A 13,684-nucleotide genomic window follows, 5' to 3' on the forward strand; every position below is an offset into this window, starting at 1 on the left:
TAAAAAAGAGTTAAAAATTTTTAAAAAAACCCACCTTACCCATGTTCAAGTCAAGAGGCTGAGGTTGGAGCGTAGAGCTGCTGACACACTTACACGCTCGGTTTTGAAACACATGTATCACAATCAGGGCTCTTGCTTGTTCCTTTGTTTGATTTCATCTGCATTTCTTGGACCCCTCCTTTTCCAGACTGCTGACCTTTCATGCGCCCTCCTAGGATGTCTCAGACTACCAGACCTTCAGCACAAGACAGGGTCCTTCAAGGTAACATTGGAGACCCTTCTCACTTTTTTTATGACATTTCTCTGAAGCTGAAGGTATTGTTCAGCCCAGGAATACATACATACATAAATATGTAGGTATATACATATATACATGTGCATTACATATATATATATTGTGTTTGTGTGTGTATGTGAGGGTGGGGAGGAAAGGAGAATGGTAGTAGGAGGGAACTGGAAGATGGGGAGAATTACATTAGAGGAGGGATGAGGTGAAAGGTTTGTCCAGGAGGTTGAGTTCACCTGGTCTTCATTGACTATTTGCTATTTGCATGACAATACCATAGGGATCCTGGGGGAAAAACACAGAGATGAGTAAAACTCCTGTTTCAATCCTTAAAAAGCTTACATTTTTATTAGAAACTGGTTTAGTTGGTTTCTGTTCCACTCAGAAGACCTTAGGGCTTAACCTAGTTATGAAACTGAGGCTTGTGGTATAGGGACCTTTCTGAATCTCAGCATAAAGGAGGAGCATAAGGGTGTGCCCACAGGGGACTGAGTTCCTTTCATTCACCCAGTTTCTTCATGGGTAAAATGCAGGAATTTTTAAGGTCCTTTCCAGGACCTTAGGTCAACCCTTAGTTCACCCCCTTCACTACTAAAATCTTCAGAGACACTCTCCTTTCCCAGGGGAGTAAGGGCATGGCAAAGAGCTGGCTGGAGGTTCCTTTCTCCCCCAGGTGAAAGAGCAGGGAGATTTATAGTCAGAGAATGATAACATTTAGTAAGCATTTCCTATGTGCAAAGCACTGTTCAGAATTCGGGGAACCAAAAGATAAAAGCAAGACAGACATTCCTATCTCTCAGGAACTCAAATTCTACTAGGGCAAATTTAACACATGCACAGGTAAGAATATACAAAGCAGGGAATAAAGAAATGGGGTAAGAGAACAGCCACATAAAGTGGTACAGGATAACTGTGAGGTGATAGCTGGGGAGAATGAGAGGGAGCTTAAGAAGGAGGTTGTATTCATCCTTCATTGCTGAAGAAGACCATGCCATCAGAGAAATAATGACATGACTTGCACTTGACTTTGTTTTGAGTGAGGGAAGGCTATGCAAGGTCACCAGCCTCACTTCTCCTCCAGAGCCATCTGAATCCAGTGACCTGATATTCATCAGGATGACTGGAGATGACCCAGGATGCACTGAGAGATCTTGGCCAGCATCTATGCAAGTACTCACTCAGGAAATGCCCACTCATTGAATAGACCTGTTTAAGAAGTAGTCAGGGCATGGCCCCTTCAATGAGGTCAAGAAAAAGAAAGACATCAGGCTGGGAGGGAAACATTCTTAAGCAAGGATGGAGGAAAAGAAGTTGAGAAAGGAATGCATCCCAGTCATAGAAGTCAGACTGTGCTGGGAGAGGCTTTCCAGACGAATCAGACTCATCTCAGTCTTTTGGAACATCTTTTTCTTAAAGTCTCAGCTAAGCTGCCACCCTATACCTGACATCTCCCCCATCCTTGTGACCCCCAGATGTTACTGTGCCCTCTTGCTTCAAATTACTTCCAAATCTACCACCCCTAATTGGCTCCTCAACTGTCTTTGAGCTCTCCTTTGCCTCCTTTCCCTTCTACCTTGCCTTAGTTACCTAAGGACATGTGGAAGAGGAACTCTGGGTGTAATGGAAGGATTCAGAACCAGAGAAGCAAGATTTCAATCTCACTTCTGCACCCTGTGTTACCTTGGACAGGTCAGCTAGCCCAAGCTTCAGTTTCCTTATCCATAAAATGAAGAGGATGGCCTATATGGCCTCAAAAATTGAGATTTTAATTACTGATGTTGCACTGCCTGCTGTATTTATAGATACAGATATATATAGATCTCTTTCTCTGTATATATATACATACATATATATGCATATATATATATACACATATACTGCTAATATTTATATAGTCCCTACTATGTGTCAGGCACTGTCTTAAGCACTTACAATCATTACCTCATTTGATCCTCACAACAACCCTGGGAGGGAAGTGCTATTACTATCTCCTGTTGACCTGAAAACTTGTTGAAGAAAAGGCAACATGGCTAAATGCATACATTTTATGATTTAATTAATTAATTGATCAATTCCCCATAAAGAAAACAGTTACATAATGCATTATGGAGCCAGAAATGTTCTGGCTACCCAGTGCAGAAATCTTCTGGCCTATATCCATTTTGCCGTGAGAAAAGAACTCTCCCAGTTGAACAAATCATAAATTCAGTAAGACAGGACAATTAACAAAGCAATATTGTTCAGGCCTTGGGATTCCAAGCTGGGTAAACATATGTCTCGGAAATCCCACCACTAATAAGTGGTAGGCTTCCTGCCCTAAACAGGTAACTGACATAGGAAAGGGTAAACAAAGTTCAATAGAAATTACGACCTAAGATGTCTGTGTTTTCTTTACTGTTAACATGCCATAACATAGTGTAGGTCTACAAATATTAAGATATGGAAAACGTCCCATTATTCAAGATAGTGTCTTAGGTTAAAGGTCTCCTTAAGGAATGTAGAGTCAGCCTTGGCTGGCTTTTGCTGACATAGGAAGAGGCACTCTCTGAGTTTGCTTCAGAGAGAACAAAGAGATTATTCCAAAATTTTATATTAAACATTATCACTCCATAAAAGATAAGTTATTTTGAAAGCTGAAGGAGAAGTTTGGGATCATTTCTTACAGGGGTTCTTAATCTGGGGTCCATGAAATTGTTTTATTTTCATTAACTATTTCAGTATGTAAGTGGGAATTCAATATAATAAGTATTTCAATTCTACTGGTTTCCTTTGTAATCCTATACATTTTATTGTATGCATTTAAAAACAGCATTTCGAGAAGGGATCCATAGGCTTCAGCAGCCAGTCACAGGAGATTACGACACAAAAAAGTCCAACCCCCTTCATTTTAGAAGGGAGGGAACTGAGGTCCTGAAAGTTCAAGGGATTTACGTTAAAGGGATTTCTTAAATCCAGGACGTTAGAATTTAGAAGCCTAGAAAGGCCAACCTTCCTTCTCGTTACAGATCGGGGAGCACGAGGCTCGCGGATGCCACCTCGGGGGCCCGAGGCTCGCGGATGCCAGGGGTTAGAACCCAGAGGCTCCGTTCCCGAGGTCCAGAGCTGTGTCTTGACCTCCACACTGGCTCTCCAAGGTCTCCAAGCTCAAATCCAGGGCTGTCTCCACGGGTCCATCCTTGGGCCCAAGTTTGAATAAAGCCACCCAATACGGGTGCTTCAGGGCCAGAACGTAATCCTGCTCTCCAAGCAGGGAGTGAGCACACTTTAAACCACTAGGCAGTATTCCTGGGTTCGAATCCTGCCTCTCCCTGCTCCTCATTGCCTGCGGGGACTTCTGCTGGCTTCAGTTTCCCCATCCGTGAGATGGGGGAGGTGGTTGCAGGGCCCTTTTCCATGCTGTTGATCATCCTCCCATTTTCGGTTGGTCCACAATGGTTTGCCCGGAGTATCTCCCCCTGGAGCACCCGGGCTGACCTGCCATTTGGGCGCACCCCCTCCCCGCCCCCCAGCGCGTAGCCCAAGGCCAGACGCCACGTGGTGTGCCCTTCATCTAGGCTGCTTGGCTTGACCTAGCTGCCAGGTAGGCTGGTCTCCATCCCCCGAGGCCCGGGAAGGCGGGAGTGGGGGGGCGGGGAGAGGGCCCGGCACGCGGCGGGGGGCTCAGGGGGCGGGGCTCTCGGCGCACCTGCCCGAACCCTTGTCCACGGCGACTGCGCGAACGTTCTCCTGCCCCTTCTCCCGCCCTCCGCCTCAGTGTTTCCGTGGAGACGAGGATGGCGGCTACGCCGGACGCGGTCCTCCCGTGAGCCGGCGTGGAGAGTTGGCGCGGGGCCGGTGGCCGAGCACTGCGGTGCCCAGTCCCGGCCCACCGAGACGTCAGTCTCAATCAGACCTTTCCCTTCTCTTTCCCTCCCTCCCTGTCCCTCTTCCTTCCCAGCGCAAGCCATGGAGGACGAGGAGCGGCAGAAGAAGCTGATCCGCGGCAAGGCTTTGGTAAGCCTGGCCCTTCCCGGGGAGGGCGGGGAGGTGGAAGCCCGGGGCGAGAGCGGGGCTGGGCTCGGGCCCTGCTCCCAGCGCGAGGTGGCGGGGAAGGGCGCTGTCTTGGCAGCGGGGGGTCGCTGGGCCGCCCCTTGGGGCTGGGCTCCCCGGTGCCTGCGCCCCGCATCGCGCCAGCTGCGGACCCCGGCCCGGGGGAGCCTTCCTGAGACCCGGCTTTTGTCTCCTCCTCGGTGGTTTTCTCCCGATTTCCCACCTTGGGGAAGGCGGAAAAGCGGGGCGGGGTCTTGTCTGCTCCCTGTGCCCCCCAGATTGCGGTGTCTTTTGTCTTCTCTCCCTTTCTCCCCTGGGCCCCCCCCCACGCACGCAGCTGAGGTGCAGGTTTGGACAGGTGGGCTCCTTCCTTTCCTCCCTGCACAGTCTCAGGGGGGCCCCCACCCCGGGTTTGGCGCTGGTGGACAGCGGGATCGGCCTGTGACAGCTGTCCGGGAACGGCCCTGCGCAGCTATGTCCTGAAGGTGCCACGAGTGCCAGCTGTGAAATCCTGCAGGGAAGGGGGGCGTGTGTTCAGGAGAGGGGTGACCTCTCTTCTCGCTCTTGACGTTTGCAGTTCTTTGTGGTGGGAAGGGGGCTAGCGGCCTTGAGGTGAACGGAGGCTTCAGGGAGGATCGCTCGGCATGTTCCACAGTTGCGGGACAAACTTGGCTCAACAGTGATGTGTTTGGGTTAAAGCGAGCAGACATTTTCATCACTTTAATTTTATTTTTTAACGTGACTTTAAATTGCTTTTCAGAATGGTTGGATCAGATCACAGCTTCTCCAAGGAGCCGTTACAACACTGGTTATTTCTATCTTTTGTTATCTATGCTGGAGATACTTTAGCTGTATCGTACCTGTGGTTGTAAGAATCACTGACCTTGTACTTTAAGGTTTTCAAAGCACTTTACACGTTTGATCTTCACCATCCTGTGGGTGCTATTTTTATTTTATAGATAAGGAAACCCACCCAGAAGTTAAGTGATTTGCTCCTGTTCCTACAGCTAGTAAGTGTTTGAGGCGAAATTTTCAATGTGGATTATTACATAACGGATTTACACTAAACATATTATTGGGAGAAGTGACTTGGTGGTGTAGAAAATAACCTGGAGTCAAGAGAGACGGAGGTGTGAATCTTGCCTCTGTCACTTAGTAGCTGCTGTCCATGGACAATCACTTCTCCTCTTCTGCAAAGTGTGGGGGTAGGGAGGATAGTGCCTTTCCTATGGTTTTGTAAGCGTCAAATTAATTAATCCATCCAATGTTTTTTGTAAACTTTAAAGTGCTACAAAAGTATCAGCTATTATTGTAGACAAGATGCAAATTATAATAATGAATCTCTTTTAAAAAAACATTTCTGAGAATATTTATTGCTCTAAAATGCCTTTGGGCTTTTTTGGATCATATTCAGACCATCTTTATTAAAGATAAGTTTTAGTATTTCATGACTTAAGAGTTTTAAACTGTCATATTAAAGATAATTACTAGTATTTAAGTACTGAAAGGATCCGTGATATGGATATACCTGTCATTGATTTGAAATCTCCCTTCCTCCTCTTCTATTTGAGTTGCTGTGGCCTAACCAAATAGTCAGCACCTGGTAGCCCAACCTGCTTCTGCTGTGCCTTTTCAAACTTAACTAGGCAGGTCCTCCAATAAGGAACCATGTCCATACTTTTTTAGCCTTTTCTAAGTCCTGCCAAATTTGCTGGCATAGCTTTCCAGTGTCACTACCGGTATTGTACCTGCCCATATGATTGGCTGTTCCTTTCAAACTGGCCTCCCCCGAGTGAATTCAACAACAGAACCAAGTTTTATCTATAGACAAATTGGTGTTAATGGTTAAGATTTTAGTGAGTACAGCTTTCACTGAGTCTTCACATTAATACATCTGGGCTCACTTCATTTAGAGGCAAGGCTTGAGTGACTGAATTTATTCAGTTGGGTTTTTTAAGTGCTGGGAGTGAAGAGAACATTCTTAGAAGCCTCTTTATTGCTGCTTCAGTTGCTGCATTCCGAGTTCCTGAGTAGAATGTTTGATGTTTGTGTACAAGTTGAGGGAGCAAGGAGGCTATACCTTCAAAAAACCAATCAAAGAAGATGTGGTTTAGTGAAAGATTGCTGGATTGGGAGCCAGGGACTCGGGATTGGTCAGTCCAGGACACCTTTAATGTCCATGTGACCTTAAGAGAGATAGTTTTTTATTCTCTCTTGTCTGAAGTCCCCTTATCTGTAAAATAAGAGAGGGGAGTTGATTTTTTTGACCTTCAAGGCCATTTATAATTCTAAGGCTTTGATGACATTATCTGATTTTACAAAAATCCTGGTTTGACTTTTAACCTGGAATTTTCTCTACCTTCAATCCAGGTATCATTCTTTAACTGAAAATAAAACCATTCTGAAACAACATAGCTTATTGTTTGGACAGTGATACAGTGTATCATTTTTTTCACAAGGTTCAGAGACTGACAGCATTATAAAGATCATGCAGTCCATACCCTGATCCCAAACCCCACAGATAAGAAACAGAGGTGAGAGAAGTTCAGTGACCTACTGAGGGTCACCCAGGATCAGAGAGGAAACTTGAACCCAGGACTCTTTTCACAAAACTAGAATTATAAATCTTCTGGGTTTTTAAAATTTTGTCTTTGACAATTCTGCATGAGAAAGGTCAGAACCCCTATTCCTCCTACCTGATTCTGCTTAGAGAAGCTGCATAAGCATGCTGAACAGAGCAGGGTTTAAATGGGAGGAGGGGGCCAGTGTTTGTAGTAGCTGATCTCTAAGGTATCTTGCTTATTATCTGGGTGCCTACAGGAAAGTCACTTAATCACTTTAAGCCTTAGGTTTCTTATATTTAAAGTCTAGATAATAACATTTCTGCTGCTCTCCCTCATGGAGTTGTAAGGACAGGAAACCCTGTATAAATCATAAATTCCTACTATTAGGAATTTAACCTTTCTTTTAGAAGAAAATACTGATATTGCCACGTGGAATTGAAATCTTTTTTTTAATTGTGAAAGACTTTTTTTTTGAGAAAGACTTTTGAAAAGTAATTTTCTGACACTAGTGGTACTTAGGTTGAAAAGAGCAAAAAATGTACTTTATTTTCTAAAATCAGTTATTTATAATTGGGCCCTTTGTCTAGAGCCCTAGAAATAAAAAATTTCTTATTAACCTCCAAAGGCAAACAGTTGTACCACATTTTACTCCCTAAACATAGTTATCTTATTTTTATTGATGTCTTTTGGTTTTATATTCATTTCTAAATCTGTATTTCCCTTGGACCTGTTAGACAATCATTTGTAATAATTATTTTAAAAGAAAGAGAAAGAAAGGCAGTTCTGCAAAACCAACAATCCCTCTTAATTCTAGTGCATTCTCTCTGTTGATTATTTCTCATTTTGCTTTGTATATAGCTTGTTTGTACATATTTATTTGCATATTATTTACCTGATTAGATTGTGAGCTACTTGAGGGCAGGAAGTATCTTTTGTCTTTCTTTATATCTCCACTGCTTAGCACTCTTAGCACCACTGGCACAAGGTAGCCATTTAATAAATGTTTATTGACTGACATACAGTATATGCAGTATTCCACACCAAGAGTCCCTTACTTCTTCAAAGAAAGGAAGTAAATATATTTTCTCAATTATTATCTCTCCTCCAGTCTCCCATTATCTTGTATTTATTTTGTCTATCCTACACTGTCCTTAAGGTCAGGGGTGGTTTCATTTTCTTTTAGTATCTCTTGTACAGTGCTATAGCAGTTATTTAATAATGGCTTAATTGATTGATTCTCCAGGGCCAAGTTTGGTCATAATTACTAATATTCAGTTTATTTTTTGTTTTGTTTTTCCATCTTCGTTATCATTTATTTCTTTTTTCTAGAACTGTGCTAGCATCATTCTGGATGGTATTATAGAGATGTATTGTTGAGAAAGGCAAAACAAACTGCCCATGCTGCAGAACTAAATGGTTAATTTCTTTTCCTGTCAAAACTATTGCATTATTTTTTCAAAGTAAAAATATTTGCAACTTTATATAAAAAGAGAGCATTATGGTATTTGTGAGCATAACCAAGTAAAGGTCGGTTTTGTTAAAATCAGCAGTAAATTATTACTGGTGCAAATGCATACTCTGTATTTCATAAAATTCTATTAATTCTCCAGCAAAATCCCACAAACCACAGCAGTATACTAATGTATAGAATTTTATATAACTGACAGTACCTTTTTTCTTAGGAAAAAAATCAATACAGTAACATTAAAACTAAGCTAACATTCTTTTTTGGTGGCCTCATGCTTTTTTGCTTGAATGGTAAGACTGTTAGTCTTTTTTACTAAATGTTCAGCAATAAACAAAATAGTTTTGGCCGGAAATGTCCAGTATCACATTAATACTACATGAAAAGCAGTGAAAAAAATTATATTGGTAATTAAACTGCTCAGTCCCACAAATTCTCAAGTATTGAGCTTATGAGTAAGGAAAAAAATTATAATTTCTGGACCTTGGAAATTAAAGCTACATTATTCTAATGTGAAGAAAGTAACTTTCTTTCAGCATTGTTTTATGCTTGTTTACAAGTACTGAGTCTTATTCAGTTCTTTTTTTTAAAGGTTTCTTTTTTCCCCTTAAATAATATTTTTCCTCAATTACATGTAAAGATGGTTTTCAACATATCTTTTATAAAATTTTGAGTTCCAAATTTTTCTTTCTTCCTTTCCTCTCCCCTCCCCAAGAGAGTAAACAATCTGATATACGTTATACGTGCATAATCCTGTTAAACATTTCCACATTAGTCATGTTGTGGAAGAAGAATCAGAACAAAAGGGAAAAACCACAAGAAAGAAAAAAACAAAAATAAAGTGAAAACAGTATGCTTTCACAGTGTTCTCCTGGTTCTCACTTTACTCAGCATCAGTTCATGTCAAGTCTTTCCAGGTTTTTCTTAAATCTTCTTGCTCATCATTTCTTATAGCACAGTAGACTTCATAGTTCTTTCTCGCATCATGGATAGCATTTTCCATCACAAGTCTTTTGGAATTGTCTTAGATCATTGTATTGTTGAGAAGAGCTAAGTCTCTCATAGTTAATCATCGCACAATGTTGCTGTGTACAATGTTCTCCCAGTTCTGCTCATTTCACTCGGTATCAGTTCATGTGAGTCTTTCCAGGTTTTTCTTAAATCCACCTGCTTATCATTTCTTATAGCACAATAGTATTCCATTACATTCACATACCACAACTTGTTTGCCACTCCCCAATTGATGGGCATCCCCTCAATTTCTAATTCTTTACCACCACAAAAAGAACTGTTATAAATATTTTTGTATGTGTCTGTCCTTTTCCCATTTTTATGATATCTTTGGGATACAGACTTAGTAAGTGGTATTGCTAGATCAAAGGGTATGCAGAGTTTGATTGCTCTTTGGACATAATTCCAAATACCTCTCCAGAATGGTTAGATCAGTTCACAACTCTGCCAACAATGCATTAGTATTCCAATTTTCCCACAATTTCTCCAACTCCAATTTACCATTTTCTGTTTCTGCCATATTAACCAATCTAATGGGTGTGAGGTGGTACCTCAGAGTTGTTTTAATTTGCATTTCTCTAATCAATAATAATTTAGAGAATTTTTTTTCATAGGATTATGGATAGCTTTAATTTATTCCTCTGAAAACTGCATGGTCATATCCTTTGACTTGTAATTTTATAAATCTGTGAGCCTTATTAAGTTCTTCAATTTGAATCAGTTCATTGCCAATAGCAAGGGAAAAATCTGTACAATTTATACCTGTTCTTCCTGGCATTGGAGCTTTGTTGGAAAACTATATAAATCTCAAAGGATGAAACTAAGTGAAGGGATAGAATAAGAGGAGAGACTGGAAAGTGGGCTATTTAAAGCTTCTTATAGAAGAAGCTCTTAAAGAAGGAACTAGGAATCCAGGAAGGTAAGAAGAACTGAGCAGACAGAAGTGATCTGTTAAAGAGAGGCAGCATGATACAACTGAAGAAGTCTGGATTTGGAGTCAGATGACCTGGCCTCATATGGCAGCTGAGCTACAACTACTCAGTTGACTGTGGGCAAGGAATTTAATCTTTCTGGGTCTCCTCTGTACAATGAGGAGATTAAATCAGATGACTTTACAGCTGTAGATCTGTCATCCCATAGGAAAGTCAGAATGCAATCCAATAAGGATAGAGTTAACAAGGAGGGTTCCTGTATATGTTAATAATCCCAGTGAAACTGAAAGTTGAATAGTAGAACATTCAAAACAGGAAGTGAACAAGGAATGTATTTGAGGATGAAAGAGTCACAGGTAAAGCGTACATTATTCCATGAAGCAAAAATCCTTTTTAAAGTTAATGAAATAAAAATAGACTCTTCAAAATATTGTATATATTAAAACAAAACATTATTTTTCTGTTACGCTCTTTCTGCATTTCAGTAGAAATGCATGTAATTACATTTTATCTCAAAATGCACAATATGTGAAAAACTCAAATTGATTCTCTTGCCATGAATCATCAGCTATAAGGAATTTCCTTGTTCATTTTATATACTAGTAAAATTCAGTTTAAATTTTCATACCATTATGAAAAGTTAATTTTATTTAAACTTTATTTGCAAATTATAGTTCGCTTCTGTTAATTCTGAACTTTTCATGATAGTGTAGTGGAAAAAACACTGGACTTAGAGACAGAAGACTTGGGTTTGAGTTTTGTATTTGCTACGTTATTAACTGTATGACTGAAGAAATCAGTTACCTTTCTAAGTTTCAGCTTTCGTATCTATAATAAGGAGAAAAAAGTGCTTTCTGAAGTGTGGAGTGTTATATAATTAAACCATCACTACTAACTGTAGCATTGTGCTGTATTGTGCTCCCCTGCTCAGAGTTAGGGATCCTACAGTCTCAGTGCCACATGTGGCCCTCTAAATCCTCAAGCGTGACCCTTTGATGGAATCCACTTCCCTGGTATCATGTTCTAAATTTATAAAATGGATTAAGGGTTGGATTTAAGGTCCCTTCCAACTCTGAAAGTCTGTATATGAAATGCTACAGTAATTGTCAGATACAGAGAGCACTGAGATAGGTTTCAGGGACTTGAATTCTGGTCCATATTTTTTATGGTTTAATGATCATGGACCCTTTGAAGACCTCTAGTGAAAGGGAATCCACTACCTAAGAGCTACCCCATTCTACTTGGGGGCAGGTAAATTATTAGGATGTTGTTCCTCACAGGAATCCTAAATTTGCCTCTTTGCAACCTCTCCTCATAGTTATTTTACTTGGCTCTGAGATCATTCTCATGAATATATCCTGTTTGCATGTAGTTGATAGTATTGTGTGTCTCATTAGAATATGAGCTCCATGAAGGCACGATCACTTAACTGTGGACTTCAGCTGCTCCGGCTTTTAGAGGCTGGATTGTACAGTGGATAGGTACTGGACTTGGAAGTCAGAGAGGCCTTAGTTCTAATCTCAACTATGATACTTTTGTCCATGGGCAAATTACTTAACCATTTTTGGTCTCATTGTACCCATGCATAAATTGGGGTGATAATAGAGACCAGGCTCAGAGGGTTGCAGTGGAACTTGAATGAGATGAATAGATTGCAAATTTTATATATTTTATATTTAGAAAGATCACTTTGATAGTTGAGTGGAGGGTGGACTGGAGTGTGAGGCGAGATGAGGCAGGGAGATGAACCAGAAGGCTGTTAACACTAATCTAGGCATGAAGTGGTAAAGGTTAGGACCCAGGGTGGTAGCAGTGTCAGAAGAAAGAGGAGAGTTTATATATAGAAAGAGACATTGTGAAGGTAGAATTGACAGGACTTACCTACAGATTGAATATGAGAAGGTGAAAGAGAAGTCACCGATGACACCTAGGTTGTGACACTGCCACTACCCTCTTCCTCCTCCTTTGCCTCTTGCACTCTTACCCCCCTTTTACTTCTTGGTGTTTCAGTGATAGATATTTCCAAAACAGGTCCATCCACTTCTCTTCTTATGTGACTCCATATTGTCTTGACCTTGTATGGATGCTTGAGGATCTCTGGATGCCGTGGTGTGTTCATTGATCGTCACTAGTTCTCAGTACATGACTCTGTTCGTTGCTTTTAGGTTTGCCCATTGTTACTTTTTTGGAGACTATGATGTTACACAAATCAAAGCTGTATATCACCAGAATAATATTAATGTCAAAAATGTAAGCCTATTTTCCCCAGAGAATGGCTTAGAATCATTAAAAAAAATGTCACCCAGTTTCCCAAAAGCATTTTAGCCCAAGATCTGAATTTGAATCCTACCTCAGATACTTATTAGCAATTTTCTCATCCATGAAATGGGGATGATAATGGCAGTGCACTTACAGGATTGTTGTAAACATTAAAAGAAATAGTCAACCTAAGGTGTTCTGCCAACCTTAGGGTTGGCTTCTTGTTAAGACTGGCTTTGTTTAATTTCCTGGCTATCTCACCAGGTTCCTGATGCCACCCTGACTAGAAACCAAGACCTGGCCAACTTAATGCTTCTAAAAGGGGAACCTGTGGGCCATCCTTGCATTGTTAACTTCTTTTGCCTTCTGGATTAATTTGTAGTGAGAATGTTAAAAATGGTATTTTGTTCCTTCAGTTCCATTTGTTAGTCATTGAACAAAGATCTCACAACCTTTCAGTCACCCTTGAAACTTGACTGCCCCTCACTTCCCATACCAGTCAGTTCCTCAGTCTTGCGAGTTCTCCACAGAGTCTTTGTCATCAGTCTCCTTTCTACATAGGGAGCCACCACCCATGTTCAGGTCCTCATAGTTTCTATCCTCGAGTATTTCAGTAGCCTTCCCATCGGTCTTGTTGCCCCAAGTCCTTCCCCTCTCTAATCCATCATCTGCACAGACATCAGGGATGTTCCTGAAATGTAGGTCTAATTATTGTCCTTCCTCTATTTTAAAATACCTCACTATTGCCTCTACTATCAAATGTAAATTCTTCTGCTAGGTATTTAAAATTCTGTGTTACCTGGCTCCAATCCTCATTTCCAGACTTATTGTATATTATATCACTTGATACGTGCTACATTTTAGCCAAAATGGCCTCCTTGCTGTGGGAAATCCCATCTCCTATGTCTGTGCCTCTGCACTGGCTGAGCTGCCTCACTTGACCTTGTCAAATCCCTAACTTCTTCTGGACCTTATGCTCAAGTGCCATGTCCTACATGAAGCCTTTCCTGTTCCCTCAAACTGTTCCTCTCTCACCCTCCGCTCCAAAAGTACATTTACTTTATGAACATTTGGTATTTGTGTGCATTTTTCAAAAATGTGATTCTTAGCACCCTTGGCCCCCTTTCTATTACTTTTG

At 41.2% G+C, this 13,684-nt stretch overlaps 1 protein-coding gene and 2 long non-coding RNA genes across 8 annotated transcripts in view; 2 read left to right on the forward strand and 1 right to left on the reverse strand.

The window, feature by feature from the left end:
- Positions 1 to 1,920, reverse strand: part of LOC140530917 (uncharacterized) — a 1,083,438-nt gene extending 1,081,518 nt beyond the window's left edge. The window contains exons 1-2 of one of the 3 annotated variants that reach the window (XR_011976158.1): positions 475 to 1,920; positions 40 to 255 (exon numbers count right to left, since the gene is read on the reverse strand). This is a non-coding gene — a long non-coding RNA (uncharacterized lncRNA). Of the gene's footprint in view, positions 1 to 34 lie in introns of all 3 variants that reach the window. The other 2 variants (XR_011976156.1, XR_011976157.1) reach the window with 2 other exon arrangements.
- Positions 1 to 13,684, forward strand: part of LOC140530919 (uncharacterized) — a 949,813-nt gene that overhangs the window by 11,756 nt on the left and 924,373 nt on the right. The gene's annotated exons all lie outside the window — the stretch shown is intronic.
- LOC140531014 (A-kinase anchor protein 9-like) overlaps positions 3,650 to 13,684 on the forward strand; it is a 65,935-nt gene continuing 55,900 nt past the window's right edge. The window contains exons 1-2 of the mRNA XM_072650215.1: positions 3,650 to 3,706; positions 3,860 to 4,279. Coding sequence (XP_072506316.1) covers positions 3,650 to 3,706; positions 3,860 to 4,279 — 477 coding nt within the window. The remainder of the gene's footprint in view (positions 3,707 to 3,859; positions 4,280 to 13,684) is intronic.

The sequence above is a fragment of the Notamacropus eugenii genome, chromosome 3 (genome assembly GCF_028372415.1).
Source record: "Notamacropus eugenii isolate mMacEug1 chromosome 3, mMacEug1.pri_v2, whole genome shotgun sequence".
NCBI lineage: Eukaryota > Metazoa > Chordata > Mammalia > Diprotodontia > Macropodidae > Notamacropus > Notamacropus eugenii.